Source organism: Phoenix dactylifera, chromosome 7 (assembly GCF_051530095.1).
Source record: "Phoenix dactylifera cultivar Ajwa chromosome 7, Ajwa_hap1_PhDact_Kaust_v1.1, whole genome shotgun sequence".
NCBI lineage: Eukaryota > Viridiplantae > Streptophyta > Magnoliopsida > Arecales > Arecaceae > Phoenix > Phoenix dactylifera.
This window is the reverse complement of record NC_143196.1, coordinates 6,283,974-6,301,845: the sequence shown is the minus strand read 5'-3', so window position 1 is coordinate 6,301,845 and position 17,872 is coordinate 6,283,974. Positions and strand designations below refer to the sequence as shown.

The 17,872-nt window shown below is 42.7% G+C and overlaps 1 protein-coding gene across 1 annotated transcript; it reads right to left on the bottom strand.

Annotated features, from left to right (window-relative positions):
• Nucleotides 1-200: 200 nt before the first annotated feature.
• On the bottom strand, nucleotides 201-17,368 carry LOC103711319 (Ribosomal protein S21 family protein). The gene is made up of 2 exons (XM_008797419.5): nucleotides 16,932-17,368; nucleotides 201-471 (listed from the first exon to the last, which is right to left on the bottom strand). The coding sequence occupies exons 1-2, from the start codon at nucleotides 17,267-17,269 to the stop codon at nucleotides 462-464; spliced, it is 348 nt and encodes a 115-aa protein (XP_008795641.1). The 5' UTR covers nucleotides 17,270-17,368; the 3' UTR covers nucleotides 201-461.
• Nucleotides 17,369-17,872: the final 504 nt, after the last annotated feature.

The window sequence follows — 17,872 nt, the reverse complement described above, 5'->3', positions numbered from 1 at the left end:
TTAGTTACTACTCCCACAGTATCTTCCAGCAAATTAACTAATGTCTGACCAAGCAGCAAACACGGCCAAAACCAGTATTTATCCTTGTTGCAGAGTCATCCTATGCAAATCCACACTACTCAAGGGTTTTAAACCACACAGCCTTGATTGCGGTTCGTCGCAGCTCATCAATGTGTTACCACCATATCAGCCCTCAGAAGAAACAAGGGCCTAGTAATAGCTATATTTCATAGTTATATTCCTGATGTCTATCTTCAGACAATTCACAAGGATGAAAAGAGAACATATTCCAAATAAAATGATTAGATCCTTCACAGAGGTCTAAAGAGGAAAGCATACACTTACTGCATGTTCAGCATCTACATGCACAAGCACATGAAACTAGGAAAAAGAACAGATCCTTTATGGCGATCTCACAAGTAGTTCCCCTAACGCTTGCTCTCCCACCACCAGAGCTGGTCTCAGTGACCTCTGCATCAGAACAAAAGAAAAAAAAATTTGATCAAGGCCAAAAAATAGCTACTTTGTAGAAATCCTACTATAACCCAGGTTAATTTGAAATCGTATTATAACCCACATTCTAATAACTGAAAACAATACATTACTCAATTCAAGCATAGAACTTTGAATAATTGCAAGCATCAACAGGCTGAAAGCATACATGTCCTCTTACGTTAGAAATCAGAGCGACATTTATAAGTGGTAAGTCATGAAATCATTTGACAAAGTTCGAGTAAATGAGATGTAGCCACCCCCACCCACCCCCCAACCCCGAAAAGAAAAAAAAAAACTTTGTTCTTTGGAAAATCAAATAAGTACTAGGCATGTACCATTTGCATATGCATTACAAGATGATTTTTATGAAGATCCTCATTCACCAAGTATTCCAATCTAGGACCACCTGATGTCATTACGAGTTTCTTCATATTCTTCCTCACAATATCTATCCATGTTACTTTAGGTATTCCTCTTCTTTTCTCATAACCTTCAAAACAAACTAAAAAAATTCTATAAAATTTTCCCTCAAGTATTCAAGCTATGTGCCCAATCAGCTCTCATTCTATTACATACATCATCATCTATCTCCCTATTATTTCATATAATAGATCCTAAATAATGAAATTGATCACTCTATGGTACCTCTTGTCCATCAATCTTAATTGATATTATGTTTTATTTTCATTCTCATTAAATTTGCATTCTGCATACTCTGACTTTGTTCTAATAACTTTAAGCCCTATAATTTTTCCTCCATAAGTCTAATTTAATATGTAATCTAATTTTCTTTTCAGCAATCAATAGTATTTTGTCCATACAACATGGCATATCATCTTATTAGCTGTGAGCTCATCGATAGTTAATAGAAAAAGATAGACTTTGCGCTGATCCTTGACATAAGCCTATTGTTTTAGGGCCTTAGCCCACCAAACAATAAAAATTTTAAAGTAAGCACTACATCAACCTGTTAAGAAAGCAAGAACATTCAATTAGTCGATGGAACCTTACAAAGACAAACATAGTGTCATCAACAATCATAATATGTAAAATCATTACACAGTTTCATTATGGACATGGAGAATACACCTTAATTTACAGATAACAAGGGACTTACACAAGGAACACCATGCTTGATAAGATTGGAACCATAGTCTAAAATGTTTTGTTAGTGTGAATTAGATAATTAAGAGGAAACAGCAGTAATAAGACTCAAGTAAATGAGTTAGAGAGGCTGAATATGGACTTATCAACATGAAACTAACATGTTTGTGGAAAGAGGTGCCATAGCCACATAGGAAAGGTTAAAGTGTATTCATCCCATATCTTAATTATATTTACATCAATATAAGTTACCCAAATGTGCATGAAATCCCATACTATGAAGAAGATCATATATAATTTAGCACAACTTAAGTAACAAAAAAAATGAGTATCGCATTTAAAAAGTAACAGAAATAGTGAGTTTCAGAATGTTCGCATAAAGAAATTGAAAAGAAGAAAAATGGAAGAGGGGAAAACAGGATGGAACTTAAACCAACAAGGAGAAGAGAAGGCAATATTGGTGATGAGCAATGTTAGATACAAGTGTATCAAAAGAAAATTGATATGGTAATTTTTAAAATCCATGAAAAGATTACCATTTTGGTACTATGAATAGGTACGTATGGACATAAACAGTAATCAGCCCTTGCACATCTCTTATCAAAAAGATATTTGCTTTGAGCAATGTTGGCTTGATAGTTGACTCCTTTTCTATCAAGGTCGCCAAAGCATTTATGCGGTCTTAGCTGGGAGGGACCCCTAACTGCCTAGGCATTGCCTGGGCTTCTAGGTGGACTGCCTAGTGTCATAAGCAGTCCAGTTAAGAAAAGGCAGAAAAAAGATAAAATATCAAAAATAGCATTTTTTCCAAATTATACATAATACAACCAAATAAACTGTTATAGCATAATAGGAGCATAGATTAGTCAAAGACAAGGCTTGGTCTCATTACTTGCCAATAATCCAAAATCAAATGTAAAAGTGATAAATGATAACAAAAGAAATTTTAAAAAACTATTCATAAAAAATACAAAATTTCCCAATGAAACAGGGGAAAGAAGATGTAGATGAAATGAAGAGGAAGAATAGGAGGAAAAGGAGAGCAAAAGGGGAATATTTTCCCAATGAAATGATAAAAGAGAAGATGTAAATGAGGCAAAAAGGAAGGGAAGATGTGGTAATGTTAGAAAATGAAACAAAAATATAAAAAAAAAGATCTTTCTAGGCTTTTGGATAATTAGACGGTTGCCAGCAGGTTAGAGGGCTGCTAGTGTTGGACAATTGCTGGAAGACCTTTGACTGGAGATGGACAGGTGGATGGGCAGGTAGCTGGCTGGGGATGGTTGCTCCTTGCTCTAGCTTCTAGGGAAGGAGGCATCTCTAGGGTTGAGAGGGAGGGCGGTGAGATTAAGAAATGATTAAATATGTTATTTCACTCCCACTTCTTTTAAGTACATTCATTTTAGTCACAAGAAATAGAAAATAGAAAAAGAGCAACATACCTTTTTTAATGAACGAATGCCTAGTTGGAATCAATTTTAACAACCATTACTGTTATAGCTGCTCAACTATAAATGAAACACTTGATGCCACTATGGTTTGTGATATAGGCTGCTAAAGAATGTCTAAGTGTCATCGAATTTAGCAAGTGACTTAACAATTAAAGACACCTTAAATCTTGCTGATGAAATTTCCTCAACAAATAACAACTAAAATGTCTTATCCGAGTTTATCTAAGGTTGTCCAAATAGAATATCTGATTCTGAAATAGGCTAAAACCCAAATTTAATCATTATTTCAAAGTTTGCACCTTGCATTACATAAACATCTCAAAGAACCTTAACAAGATAGGATTATAATCAATGAGTTCCAAAGAAAAGGTGGGTGTCAACCACTTGGGCTGAACACAATCGGAACTTTTCTAAGAAAAAGAATGAGGTAAGTCTAATAAGACCTTTTTTAAGTTTTTTTTTGTTTTTCTTCATTAAGGACATTCAAACACGGTTCTAAATCCTGGAGGGACAAGGGGTGTCCAGGCCATCCCGTCCATTCTTGTGAGAAAATGGGAACTAGGATGATGGCAAGACTCTGAAACCCATCCATGTGGGGAAAGAACAAAGAGGAAAGGAAAAGGAAGGAAGAAAAAGAAAAGGAAAAAAGAAAGAATGGAAACAAGAAGAAAAAGAAAGAAAGGAATGAAAGGAGAAGAAAAATAAAAAAGGAAGGAAAGAATGAAGAAAGGAAAGAAGAGGAAAAAGGAAAGAAGGAAAAGAAAGAAGGGAGAAGAAAAGAAAGGAAGGAAAGAATGAAGAAGGAAAAGAAAGACAAAGAAATGGAAAGAAATAAAGGGCGGAAGAAGAAAAGGAAAGGATAGAATGAAGGAAGAAGGAAGAAAGGAAAGAAAGACAAAGAAAAGAAAAGAAATAAAGGAAAGAATAAGAAAAAGAAAGAATGGAATAGAGGAAAGAAGGAAGAAAGGGAAAAAATGAAGAAAAGAAGCAAAGACAAAAAGAAATAAAGAAAAGAAGAAGGGGTGAGAGACAGAGGGTACCTACTGAGCTTGACGAGATAACTCGGGATAGGGCAGGAAAGCAGGGTGTCCCATTTCGTGAAGAATCTGGGATGCCCTCACCCACAGGATTTAGAATCTTTCATTTAAAAGATCTTGAAGAAAGACATCTGAAGCACGGACTCTGAAATCTTAGAGAACTTTCCTAAGTCTTTCTAAAACTATATTTGAAGCATTGTGCACATTAAAAACACTTAAAAATAAGCAAAAGCCAATGCCTAAAATCTAGCTCCAACTTGACAGCAGAGTGTGTAAGTTCCATTTTGAGGTTCTTTAGGTGCAGTAAGATATACATACAAATTTACATAGTTGTGTTGCACTTCAATCTTCTTGTGCCAGATTCTTATAACCAGGCTAACATTTGACACTAAAAGTGACAACTAATGGCATGGTTCTTTCCTTGAGTCAACTTTCACCTCTTGGCACTAATTATTTCTTAAATATTGATAGGATAGTGATCCGGGACGATCTCTAGCTTACGAGCGTCTTGGTTGTCTCAGCCCCACGCCAGAGGAACCACACGATGCGCGGGAGGAAGCGCGTTCCGAGTTCCATGCGAGGAGAACCATACCCGACGTGTGTTTTGAGTTCCATGCGAGGAGGAGAACCATCCCGACGTGAAGATGTTGGTGAGTCCCATGCATTCGCCAAGCAGGAGGAAGCTCGAGCCGAGCCATCCCGCATCATGCACGGTAACCATTGCATGGACGTGGGAGTGAGGAGCGTGGGATGCGTGTTCCAAGCCTACTCCCGAGCCATCACGCATCCGCGCCTGGGTCCCACCTCAAGAACTATGCACAACGGATGGGGGAAGTTTTCCGAACTAACCCGCGTGACGCACGAGTTTTGTTGCATGGCATAATCTCATGCAACGTGGGACCCGGGAGGCTTTGAAGTACCTCTAAGCCATGCATGGCTATTGGGGAGAACGTGGGATGTGGGGGAGTAGCATGGGAAGCCAGTTCTTTGTTCCATGCAGTTGCACCACATAACCACTCCACATCTTGCTCACTCCAGAGGAAGTGGTCCACGTCGGGTTCGTGGGATTATGGGAGAAAGAAGGAGCTTTTGTAACAGGGAGAGAAAGAGAGAGCTGGAGAGAGAAGCTTGGGAGTTCAAAGGAAGAGATAGCCTCTGTAGTAGGGAGTAGACCTTGTAACAGAGAGAGTCACATCAGTGTATGAGAGCTCTTCCCAATATAACCCCTTGGCCCCAAAACATTTCTCTCTCCTATTTTGACGATCAGAACGAAGGCTTTGCGATTCTATCTCCCTCGTTCGGATCAAGTTTTCGGCTCCCCTTCCTTAGGAGGAGCCAGCTCCTGCTGGTTCTAGAACCGAAGGTGGGGAAACTGGGATTGCCCAGTCTCCTTTGAGAACCATTTTGCCGCACTGGGTCGTTGGCCCTTTCGTCCAACTCGGAAGGACTCCCTAGTGCCGCGCCGGGTTGTGGTTGTCTTCCGTTCCAAGATAGCATCTTCTGCCAACACAGTTTCTTGTGCGGTAACCAAGTCCTCTACAGTCGGTAATGTCTCACCCGGCTCGTCGTCCAGCATTGACGGCTCAAAGGGCTTCAATTTTTCAATGTTAACAACCGAGTACATTTCCATATATACTGGCAGCTCTAGTTGGTAGGCATTGTCGCCGATCTTTCGAAGAATCTTAAAAGGTCCATAACGGATGGGTTTAAGCTTTTTCCCTTCACCTTTCAGTTGTTGCTTTCCCAGATGTAACCAAACAAAATCACCCACCTGAAAATTACCACTGACTCGGTGCCGATCATGACGTTCTTTGTATTTCCGCTGGGCCCTTTGTAACTGTTGTTCTACCTCTTGGTGTACCTTTCTGATGTTTTCCAAGAACTTTTGTGCCCTTGTCATATCACTTCCTTCTCTGGTTGTTCGTGGTGTAGGCCCGATTAGAGTTGGGCAACGGGCCGTGCCGGGCCGGCCCGGCCCAGGCCCCCCGGGCCCAAATTCTAAGCGGGCCGTGCCTGGCACGGCCCGTGAGGCACGGAAGGCCAGCCCGGCCCGGCCCCCGGCCCCTCTATTGGCACGGCCCGTCTGGAGAGGGGGAGGGAAAATAGCCGTTTCCAACGGCTATTTTTGGGAAAAAGTCGATTTTACCCCTCCCAACAGTCCAATAACGGCTGAATGGAGGGGTATTTTGAGAAAAAAAAAATTTGGGCTTCTATAAATAGCCCATTCCTCCCTCATTCTCACCACACCAAACCTCTCATTCTCTCCTTCTCTACTGCTATTATTTCTCTCCTCTAAAGTGCTCTTCTAGCAATTTAATTTTTAGTTTGTTCAAGTGCTACACAAGAGGAGGTTCCTGTTGAGAAGAGAAGGTCGCTTCTGTTGAGAGCACAAGAGGAAGCTCGAAATCTCGGCTCTGCCTCTGCCCTCCGACCCTCTACTCAATTCCTCCTTGCGGTTAGTTTTTATTTTTTGAATTAATCATAGATATGTCATCTTTTGAGGAAAGTCAGTTTGGCATTCCTGTTTCTGAGGAAGAAGAAACTAATCCCCAACCCCCTGTTCCTAGTTCCTCTAGAACTGGTGAACCGAGTGAAGGTCAAACCTCTTCTCGTAAGAGGACTAGTACTGTATGGAATGAATTTGATAGAGTTATGGTTGAGGGAGTCTGGAAAGCTAAATGTAAAAAATGTGCCAAACTTTATAGTTGTAGTAGTAGTGGGGGAACAGGGCATTTAAAAAGACATCAAGAGAGTCATAGGATGCATGATTCTCATGCTCAAACTCAAAGTAGCCTTAATATACAAGGGGGATTACTTGTAGGTAATTTTGCATATAATCATGAAAATCAAAGAAAAGCACTTGTAAAATGGATAGTTAAGGATGAATTACCTTTTAGTTTATGTGAATCTTTTAATTTTGAAGAATATGTTCAATTAAACCTACAACCTGCTTACAAAAGAACTAGTAGGCGTACATTTAGAAGAGTAGCTATGACCAATTTTTTAGCAATGAAACAAAATTTAATTGAAACACTTTCTACTTTAAATGTAAAAATTTCATTAACTTCTGATATTTGGTCAGCATCTGTAGGTAGTAATTGTTTTATTGCCATTACTGCTCATTATATTGATAATGATTGGCAATTAAATAAACGTATTCTTGCTTTTCGTGCTTTTGATTTTCCACATTCTGGGCAACAAATTTCAAATATAATTTATCAAACTGCATGTTCATATAATATTAATGATAAAATTATGTCTATTACTTTTGATAATGCATCTAATAATAATTCTGCTGTTGTATTATTAAAAGACTCATTGCATCCCATATTAGATGGAAATTTACTGCATATTAGATGTGCATGTCATATCTTAAATCTTTCTGTTCAAGCTGGCATGGGCATGATTCAAGATGTGATTTCAAAAATTAGAAATGCAGTTTCTTTTATTCATGCTTCTAGATCAAGACTTCAAGAATTTAAGGAATTATGCATAAATCATGGTAAACGTTTTAAAAAATTTAAACTTGATGTAATTACTCGTTGGAACTCCACATATAGCATGATACATGATGCATACCCATATAAAAATTTATTAAGTGCATATATTAATGATCGTGGATTAGGATTTACATTGACTGAAACTGATTGGAATAAAGAAAAAATTTTGGAAGATTTTTTGCTTAGTTTTTATAATGCTACCAATGTTCTTTCTGGTATTTATTACCCTACTTCATGTTCATTTTTACAACAAGCATATATAATTAGTCAAAAATTTGCAGAACATAGATATGATGATGTTTTAATGCCTATTATTCACCTAATGGAATCTAAATGGAATGAGTATTGGGACAGGATATGTCCTATGCATAACTTAGCTGCTGTATTTGATCCTAGAGTTAAATTAAATGGCGTGCTAATTTTACTTGATGCATACGCTGAAAATATGAATCAAGATGCTGAATCTGCTAAAGATGAGGTAAGACAACTTCTTTATGATATTTATGCTATATATGATGAAAAAATTCGTGGATCTAGAACACAAATACAAACCTCTATTCCTCCTTCTAGTAGTTCTCGTTCGTCATCTATTTTTTCATTCATTGCACAGAGAAGACACACACATGCTTCAAGTTCCTCTTCATCTTCTTCATCTTTAAGTAGTGAACTAGAATTTTATTTACGAAATGATCTTCAGTCTGCATATGATGAAAATCAAATAGAGAATCTAGATGTATTATCTTGGTGGAAGAGTGTTAGAAATCAATATCCTGTTATGTCTGCAATTGCACGCGATATTTTAGCTGTGTCGATGTCCACGGTAGCATCGGAATCCGCTTTTAGTGCAGGTCGGCGTGTTCTTGACGAAAAGAGAAGTAGGATGACGGGCGAAACGGTGGAGATGCTTCTCTGCTTCAAGGATTGGCTGGATGCTGAGGCAAGACTTCAAGATAAAGGTGGACATAATACAACATCCTCTGATGATGATGATACAAACACTACTGAAGACTGAAGACTGAAGACTGAATACTGATTCACTGAATCACTGATGATTAGTAAGATTTCTTAATTTTTTATAATTGTACATTTTTATTGTATTCTGGAGGTCAGACCAAGGTCCAAACCTCGGCCCTTTCTTAGTTTCTTATTATTCTAGAATCTAGAGGTCAGACCAAGGTCCAAACCTCCCTTCATGTACCATTTTGATTTAAATTAATAAACTGGTAGGGGTCTATGCCAAACCCCCCACCATTAAGGTGGCTTTATATTCATAAATCAAGATTTCTTAGTGTTCAATATTTATTAATTTATTAAAAAAATTTTATCGGGCCGAGCCGGGCCCAGGCCCGGACCGTGCCAGGCTCGCGTGCCAGCCCGGCCCAGGCCCTTATGGGCCGTGCCGTGCTGGCCCGCGGGCCGTGCCGTGCTTGGCCCGCGGGCCTAGACCGGGCCGTGCCGGCCCAGGCCCGAAGCGGGCCGTGCCTGGCACGGCCCGCTGGCCAGGAACCTCTAGCCCAGCACGGCCCTATCAAAGGGGCCGTGCCTGCACTGTAGCTGGCGGGCCGTGCCAGGCACGGCCCGCTTCGTGCCGTGCCGTGCCGGGCCGTGAGCGGCCCGGCCCAGTGCCCATCTCTAGGCCCGATCGTGAACTCCAAGTCAAAAGGGCTTTGTGGTAGAAAACCCAAGCAAACTTCGGCTGGAGCTTTGTTCGTCGAGCTGTGCACCGTGTGATTGATGGCAAATTGTAGGAAAGCAATGCTATCGTCCCAAGTTTTAGGATGCCGAGCATTGTAGCCCCGGAGAAGATGGACAATGGTCCGGTTGACAACCTCGGTCTGGCCATCCGTTTGTGGATGGAAGGCCGTGCTCCGTTTAAGCTTTGTGTCCATCTTGGCCCACAGAGAACACCAGAATTTGCTTAGGAAACGACTGTCACGGTCGGAAACAATTGAGCTGGGAAGCCCGAAGATTTTCCACACATTCTCAAAAAAAAGCCGTGCCGCCTCTTCACCTGTGATACTCTTCTTGCAAGGCATGAGCACCACCATTTTTGAGAACCTATCGACTACAACAAATAGGTAGTCATGTCCCCGCCGTGTCTTTGGAAGGCCACCCAAGAAGTCCATTGAGACACTTTCCCATGGGCGTGTCGGAACAGGCAGTGGAGTGTATAACCCGACCTTCCGATTGGCGGGTTTGGATGTGCTGCACAACACGCAGCCCTTCACAAATCGGACCACGTCCTGCTGTATCCGCGGCCAGAAGACATATCGATGGAGATTCTGCAGAGTCTTTGTAACTCCAAAGTGACCTGCTACTTTTGAGGTGTGCGCCTCCCGTATCCAGCACACACGTTCGGCCGCTCGTGGTACGCATAGCAGCTCTCCTTTGTAGAGGAGTTTATCCCGTAGGACAAACTCGGTTGGCCTCCTTGCTTCAACATCTGCTAGTGCGCCTTGAAAATCAAGGTCTTCTGAATACCAGCCGGCGTACTCCTCATCGGTGGTTGGCTGCACTTGCATAACCGCTGATAAGCAAAGGGTTGCGGCTGGCGGTCTCGAGAGCATGTCAGCCATTTTGTTGTGTATGCCTTTCTTGTATTTGATCACCAGGTTGAACTGTTGGAGGTACGTCATCCATTTCATATGACGCGCCTGCTGCAACCTGGACTGAGTTTGCAGATATTGGAGCGGCCGGTGGTCGGTGTGCACCACTGTTTCCTTGCCCAAGAGATAGACTCGCCAGTGTTTTACCGCTTGATGTAGGGCAAGCAACTCCTTGTCGTACGTTGGGTAGTTTTTCTGAGCCCCTTGGAACATCTCAGAATGGTATGCCACGGGCCGCCCTTCTTGCAGTAGCACAGCTCCCATGGCGTACCCTGACGCATCTGCTTCAAGCTCGAATGGTCTCTGAAGATTGGGCAAAGCGAGAACAGGCGCTTCACTGATCTTCCTCTTTAATAGAAGGAAGGTATCCTCATGTTTCGAAGTCCATTCAAACTTTTGATTGGCTTTCGTTAACGCATGCAGCGAGGAGGCCAGAATAGAGAAGTTCCGGATGAATTTTCTTAGGTATTGACAAGCACCCATGAAGCTCCGGACCTCAGTTATAGACCGGGGCCTGGGCCAATCTCTGATTGCCTTCACTTTGTCCGGGTCGACTCGTAACTCCTCTTCGCCCACCACGAACCCAAGATACACCAAAGTCCGCTTCCCGAACTCGCATTTTTTTTGGTTCAGGCGCAACTGATATTTCTCCAGCAATTCGAACACCTTACGCACATGCGTCAAGTGCTCCTCCCATGACCGGCTGTAGATCAGGATGTCGTCAAGGTATACAATGACGAAGTCGTCGATGTACGGCCGGAGAGCGTCGTTCATCAGCCGCATGAAGGTGGCGGGAGCATTACAGAGTCCGAATGGCATTACTAGCCATTCGAATAGCCCCTGCCGCGTTTTGAATGCGGTCTTCCAGGTATCGTCGTCGCGGATCCGGACTTGATAATATCCGGATTTCAGGCCCAGCTTGGTGAAGACAGTGGCGTGCTTCAACTGGTCCAGCAAGTCATCAATGCGTGGAAGAGGGTACCGATTCTTAATAGTAATCTTGTTGAGAGCGCGGTAGTCAATACACATTCTCCACCCTCCATCTTTCTTCGGCACAAGCACTACCGGCGAGCCGCAGGGGGAGCTGCTCGGTTTGATGACACCACCTTCGAGCAGTTCATTCACCTGCCGCTTGATCTCCTCATTTTCCAACACCGAGTTGCGGTACATGCCAAGGTTAGGAAGCGTTGAGTCAGAAATAAGCTGGATTTCATGTTCCACTGCTCTCTTTGGTGGTAATCCGCAAGCCTCTTTAAAAAGGCCCGCATGCTCGCCGAGTAGCTTCCCCATCTGGCTCTCCAATTCCCTGCAAGACATGGTTAGTGCTGATACCTTGTTTTCAAACTCTATCGGGCGGATCATTACTAGCACAAACTTTTGGCAAGCATTCACCATCCTTCTTGCCTGACAGGCAGACACCAGATCAATAGCATGGCTGGCATTATCCTTGTTAATGATGTACTTCTTCCCATCCTTTTCAAACTGGTATTTCTGTGCTCGCCGGAAGTAGATGGCATCACGCTCCCAAAGATATGGGCTACCAAAAATCACCTGGCATATGTCGAGAGGAACTACTTCACATGTTACCTCATCGATGTACTGGTTGGTAATGGCGAAACGGAACTTGCACTGGCGGTTGATCCGAAGTTCCACATCCTTTTGTATCCATCCAAGTGGATACGGTCGTGGATGTGGTGTTGTTTCCAATCCCAGTTTTTGAACTAAGCTGGCCGAGATCAGGTTCTTCTGGCTGCCGGTGTCGACAATGGCTTCTATCACCTCTTGTTTCACTTGGATCCGTAGGGTGAACAGCTCTTCCTTCTCATCGGGTACGGTCGGCGGATTCGAGACTGTCTCCTTCGGCCCGACCATCAGAGACAGACTCTTATCCACACCTTCGACCCGCCCGAGTTCGACAGCTTCGGTGAAAACCGTCGTTACCGCTGCGCGTTTGCTCTTGTCATCCTTCTTCCACTTTTTTGGGAAGAGTTCCGGATGGAGTTTCCAGCACTTCCCCTTCTCATGTCCTGAAATTTTGCAATGTTCACAGAACTTGTCAACATTCGACGAAGAGGAAGGTTTACCTTTCCGAGTGTGCTTCTTGTCACGGAAATGGTTAGAAGTTCCTTTCTGGACGCCTTCGGAGGCCTTCTGTTCGCCGGGTTTGTTTTTTAACTCGATAGCCATGGCAATACCACTAGCACTCGAGACGCCGGTCGCATTGTACAGTCGTATCTCGTTCTGAATTTGTCGATGCAGACCAGCCACATATTTGGTGAAGACATCTTCATTGTCGAGGGAGATGCCCAGCGTCACCGCTAGACGCCGGAACTCGGTGGTGTATTCTTGCACGGTCTGGTTGTGGCGCTGTTTAAGGTTGTGCCAGCGGAACCATCGATCTTGTGAGTATCCCATTGGGTAGAATTCCTGGCGAAGGAGACGAGAGAATTCTCCCCATGTCACCTCCTTGTCACTGTTGTCCTTCAGGTACGAGTTCCACCAAGCCAATGCATGGCTTGATAGTTTAAGTCGTGCAAATGCGACTTTCTCGTGGCTACTAAACCCGTAAAGGGTGAAGTAAGTCTCCAGTTGATCGATCCAGGAATCTAACTTCTCCGCGTCGACGGTGCCATCGAACGTCGGGATGTCAATTCTAGCCTCGACTTTAAAAGGCCGAGACCTCTCTTCTACCAGCGTCGCGATGCTTGCACCATCAGGATCGTAGTCGTCATCCTCCTTCAAAACCGAGGTGCCCTCAGTCTTGTTTTTGGCAGCCATTACGCGCACCCTTGGGGAAGGAAAATCACCGTCATCCTCTTTGGCCCTTGCTGGTGGTAAAGAAGATGTCCGGGTGTGGATCCACGCGATGACGGATTCCAGCTGACTGGACAGCCGATCAACCTTTGCAGTAAGGTCGAGCTGGTCCGGTTCCTGCTCATTGTCGGCGGACATCGCTGATGAAGGTTCAGTCTTCTTTATTGGCCGACGATGAACTTCCAAGACGGAGAAGGGTTCGCCGGTGGCCTGGTAGCCAGATTTGGTTAGAACCATGCACAGGCAAGAATCTAGTGCTCTGATACCAAAACTTGATCCGAACGAGGGAGATAGAATCGCAAAGCCTTCGTTCTGATCGTCAAAATAGGAGAGAGAAATGTTTTGGGACCAAGGGGTTATATTGGGAAGAGCTCTCATACACTGATGTGACTCTCTCTGTTACAAGGTCTACTCCCTACTACAGAGGCTATCTCTTCCTTTGAACTCCCAAGCTTCTCTCTCCAGCTCTCTCTTTCTCTCCCTGTTACAAAAGCTCCTTCTTTCTCCCATAATCCCACGAACCCGACGTGGACCACTTCCTCTGGAGTGAGCAAGATGTGGAGTGGTTATGTGGTGCAACTGCATGGAACAAAGAACTGGCTTCCCATGCTACTCCCCCACATCCCACGTTCTCCCCAATAGCCATGCATGGCTTAGAGGTACTTCAAAGCCTCCCAGGTCCCACGTTGCATGAGATTATGCCATGCAACAAAACTCGTGCGTCACGCGGGTTAGTTCGGAAAACTTCCCCCATCCGTTGTGCATAGTTCTTGAGGTGGGACCCAGGCGCGGATGCGTGATGGCTCGGGAGTAGGCTTGGAACACGCATCCCACGCTCCTCACTCCCACGTCCATGCAATGGTTACCGTGCATGATGCGGGATGGCTCGGCTCGAGCTTCCTCCTGCTTGGCGAATGCATGGGACTCACCATCATCTTCACGTCGGGATGGTTCTCCTCCTCGCATGGAACTCAAAACACACGTCGGGTATGGTTCTCCTCGCATGGAACTCGGAACGCGCTTCCTCCCGCGCATCGTGTGGTTCCTCTGGCGTGGGGCTGAGACAACCAAGACGCTCGTAAGTGCTAGAGATCGTCCCGGATCAGATAGTAATCCAGGCAATAACAATATTCACCATAATTTTGAAAATGTAACCTTCACGAAGTTAAGTCTTTCACAACAATAGATAGATTATTTGAAGAAAATATTTCTAGGACATTGGTAACATCTTCCTCTTCCAGAGCTTCAAACAAACACAATAAACATACTTGTTTACAGAAAATGCAATTATATATATTTAAATAACTAATCAAATCACCATAAGAAGGGAGTATAAGACCTAAACTAATAGTGGATCAGCATTGCCATGGCATACAAGTCAACTCTCAACCATGTCTTGCTAGCTATCCAAATCAGACTTCCCATCTTCAAATGCGGACTGCTTCACAGATGTATTCCAATCAATTTTACATAGGTCTTCCTTTGGTCTCTTCCATATATTTAAAACCCTTACATTAAAATTTTGGAAGACCCTACCAAGATTTTCTTCAGTTGTAATCAAATATATATACATAAATAAAGCACGAATAGTATTTCTTCCACAAGCCATCATGGCCATTAAGTTTAACTTAAATCATCTTAGCAGTTCAAAATGTGTTGATTTAGTCATAACTAGTTGTGGTGTTTAAGTCTAGTCTATTTGATAAAACATAACCTGCAGTTCACTCTCTCCCAGTATCCATGTCCATGCGCTTCTTCTTTTGGACATACACATCTAGGGTGCAGTGCTGCAACTTTTTTTTAAACAAGATTAAATAATAAATAGCAAAAAATGCCTGGAGTTGGAGAAGAATGGGGAACCTCCTTTCTCCTCATTGACTATTATTTTTGACCAAATTCAACACTCTTAACTCCCCATCTTTGTTGATGGTTATTCAACAAAGATCATATAAATCCATTTCCCCCACCATCCCACCTGAATGAGAGATCTACTCTACCGCCTACCTCTTACTACAATTGTGAAGCAACAACTCCTCTATTGATTTCCTTGTAGTTCTCAGGCATGCCAAGGCTCGGGTGGGCAATCAATCAATTTCAAAAATTTCCTAAGAAAACACCAAAGCAAGGTTTTAGCGGAAGATTGGACTCCATCACCATCAACTCTTTTTTCTGACTCCTCATCTTTGGATATGCTCATTGAATGTTGTTGAAGTGATTTGATGATGGCACACAGCTAGGATAAAGGCAGTGGTAACCCCTCGCTCTCCTCGCTACAAGTATTCTCCTATTTTTAAGTTTTTTCCTTGTTTAGTTTTGTAAATAGCAAAGAATAAACCAGACTTAAAGTAAGAAGAAAAAAGGTTAAAACCTCCCACTTTAGGATGAGTGCCACACTCTTTGTACCAAGAGCACATGGCTACATACGGGATCAAGCAAGTCTAGCTCACCCTAGAAGTGTTTGGTCCTTCATCCTCAACAATATCTGCTTCTGTTCCTTTTGCTTGACAATCTATGGCACATGATTTCCTTTGTCCTACTTACTACGACATATTATCAACTGCCTCCAACGTTGTTCTCTACATGTTAAGAGCTTGTCCGAACGGCAACCAACCTTGATGAGTTCATGAGTAGCCCACCAATTACCCCTACTTCAATCTTATTATGCTTATCCAAAAATTTGTTGGACAGTCAGTCAATCCCTATCCAAAGATGGCCCAAGAAATCATTCAGAAAAAGGCCAAGCTTTCACCAACCTGTAAGGCCCCATCGTCACTCAAGCATTCAAGGTTGTCTAATGAAAGTCCATTTGTACTCAAGTGGCTTTCTTCTCAATTCATGAGCCATCAATCCAAACTTAAGCTGGTTGCTTCAACTATTCAGGATTCTAGGCCTGATCTTATAAATCATATGGCTTCACTTTAAACTTAAGCAGGCTGTTGGAACATTGGGGTTTTAAGAAATGGTCCCTGAAATCCTCTCTTGGTTTTCTTTCTGGTTGAGTAGTGACTTGAACAAAAATGCTTAACTTAAGGGGGAGGGTTACCCCTCATTGTGCAGCCAAAAAGAAGTAGAATTATGCAAGTTTTAAGTGTTGGCATACGCGCATGTGATATGTTTCAAAGCATTGTAATTTTTACTGGTCATGACAGACTGCAAATTTTAACTGGATCAACTTCATATCCACGTTAAAATGAAGTCTAAAACATAGAAAGGACATGCTGTTATCCTATTCAATGTTATTGTGCCAAAGATACCCACATCCTCCCTGTCTTTATGGCTACATTGAGGCTGACTCTTATTTCATAAGGCTACAAATAAAGCAGTCCTTTCTAGGACGTAAGTCCATGCTTTTGTCTAGTAGAAATATGTTCATATTGTAACATGACCTTTGATTCATGATTAGATATCAATCTTTTGTTGTCTGGAGAAAATCCATGCTTCTTTACAGTTTGATGAATTTGTTGGTTGTCATTTTTTTTTTAATCTATGTGCTCGTTGGTTTGATTTTAAAGATCCAAGTGTTGTCAAAGCTATAATTATTCTAACGATCTAAGTGTGCCAAACATCAAATATGACACTAACCCTGTCCTCTAATGGAACATATATGCAAACTGTTCGCATGTTGTTCTAATAGGCTTTGTTGTAAGAAAATAAATACGCAATTATTCTTTTATGGAGAGAAAGGATAAATATTCCTTTTCAACTTTTTTATCTTGTTTTCCCTTTCTCACTGAACCTAAATTTGCGCTTATGCCATGCAAAATGACAAATTGAAATATTGTTCCTCAAAAAAGACAGATACTGCAATATTAAAGTAAAACTCCAAGTAACTCAACAAAAATATTTCAAAAATAAATAAAAAGTAAAAAAAATCCCGGAGATTAGGGTTTTTCTTAGGGTTTAAAAGGTTAGGGAAGGGCAGACCTGATCTTTTTTATGAGAATGGTGCGGAGCTTGCGGGCGAGCTCCTGGGAGCGGACGCGGTACTGGAGGTTCTTGCGGGCGAGGACGCGCTTCTCCGAGTCCTTGAGGTGGTAATCAACCTGCCGCCGGATAAGCCGCTCCATCCCGCTGGCCGCCATCTTCCGCTGCATGATGGCCAACGCTTGCTCCAGATTCCCGTCCTTCACCCTCACCCTTATGCCCCTGCTCCACTGCTTCTCGTGCGCCGCTGCCCCCGCCGCCGACCCCACACCGACCGCCGGCTCCGCCCGCCGGAGAAACGGCAGGGACGACGACAACTGCCTCACCACCCGGTTCATAGCGGCCTACGGCGTACTAGAACGAGAAAAGAAATAACTATGCAGAAGAAAGAAGAGAAGCGATGGGAAGGGGATCAAAGGTTGGGAATAAAAGACGAGGCTTTGAGGAAATTTACGGGTGTTCCCTGAGTTCGATCTAGTTTGCTTGGCCACTGCTTTGAGATTCACAGTATTCCCTGACGTGAGGTACAGATGAAAAGCCTCAATATCACGCGCTTTAGGGGATCTCCCAGAGAATTTTTATTCGAAAATTAGCATTGGCGATGAGAGCACGAATGGGTCGGCTCGGTTCCGAGTCCAGCTTGACCCATATCTGTCCCAAAGCGGTTTGACCTTATGATCTAGATCCAGTCTAGACCCAGCCACTTAGTGAGATCATTTGACTCTCATTTTCGGTTGTTTCTAACTAAAGTAGACGTAAAAGTAGAATAGATAATATCTGTTCGGATCTATTTTTATATCCGAATATATTCGAATATAAATAGAAATATGAGCATACAATTAATATTCATATTCGTATCCATATCTATCAAAAAAAAAAAAAAATACGGATATAGATAGAAAAAAAAAAAATTATAGTCCAGGATGATGCTGCAGTATACA

Coding starts and splice junctions, on each gene's coding strand:
- LOC103711319 (XM_008797419.5), bottom strand. CDS start 17,269: ATGAACCGGGTGGTGAGGCAGTTGTCGTCGTCCCTGCCGTTTCTCCGG.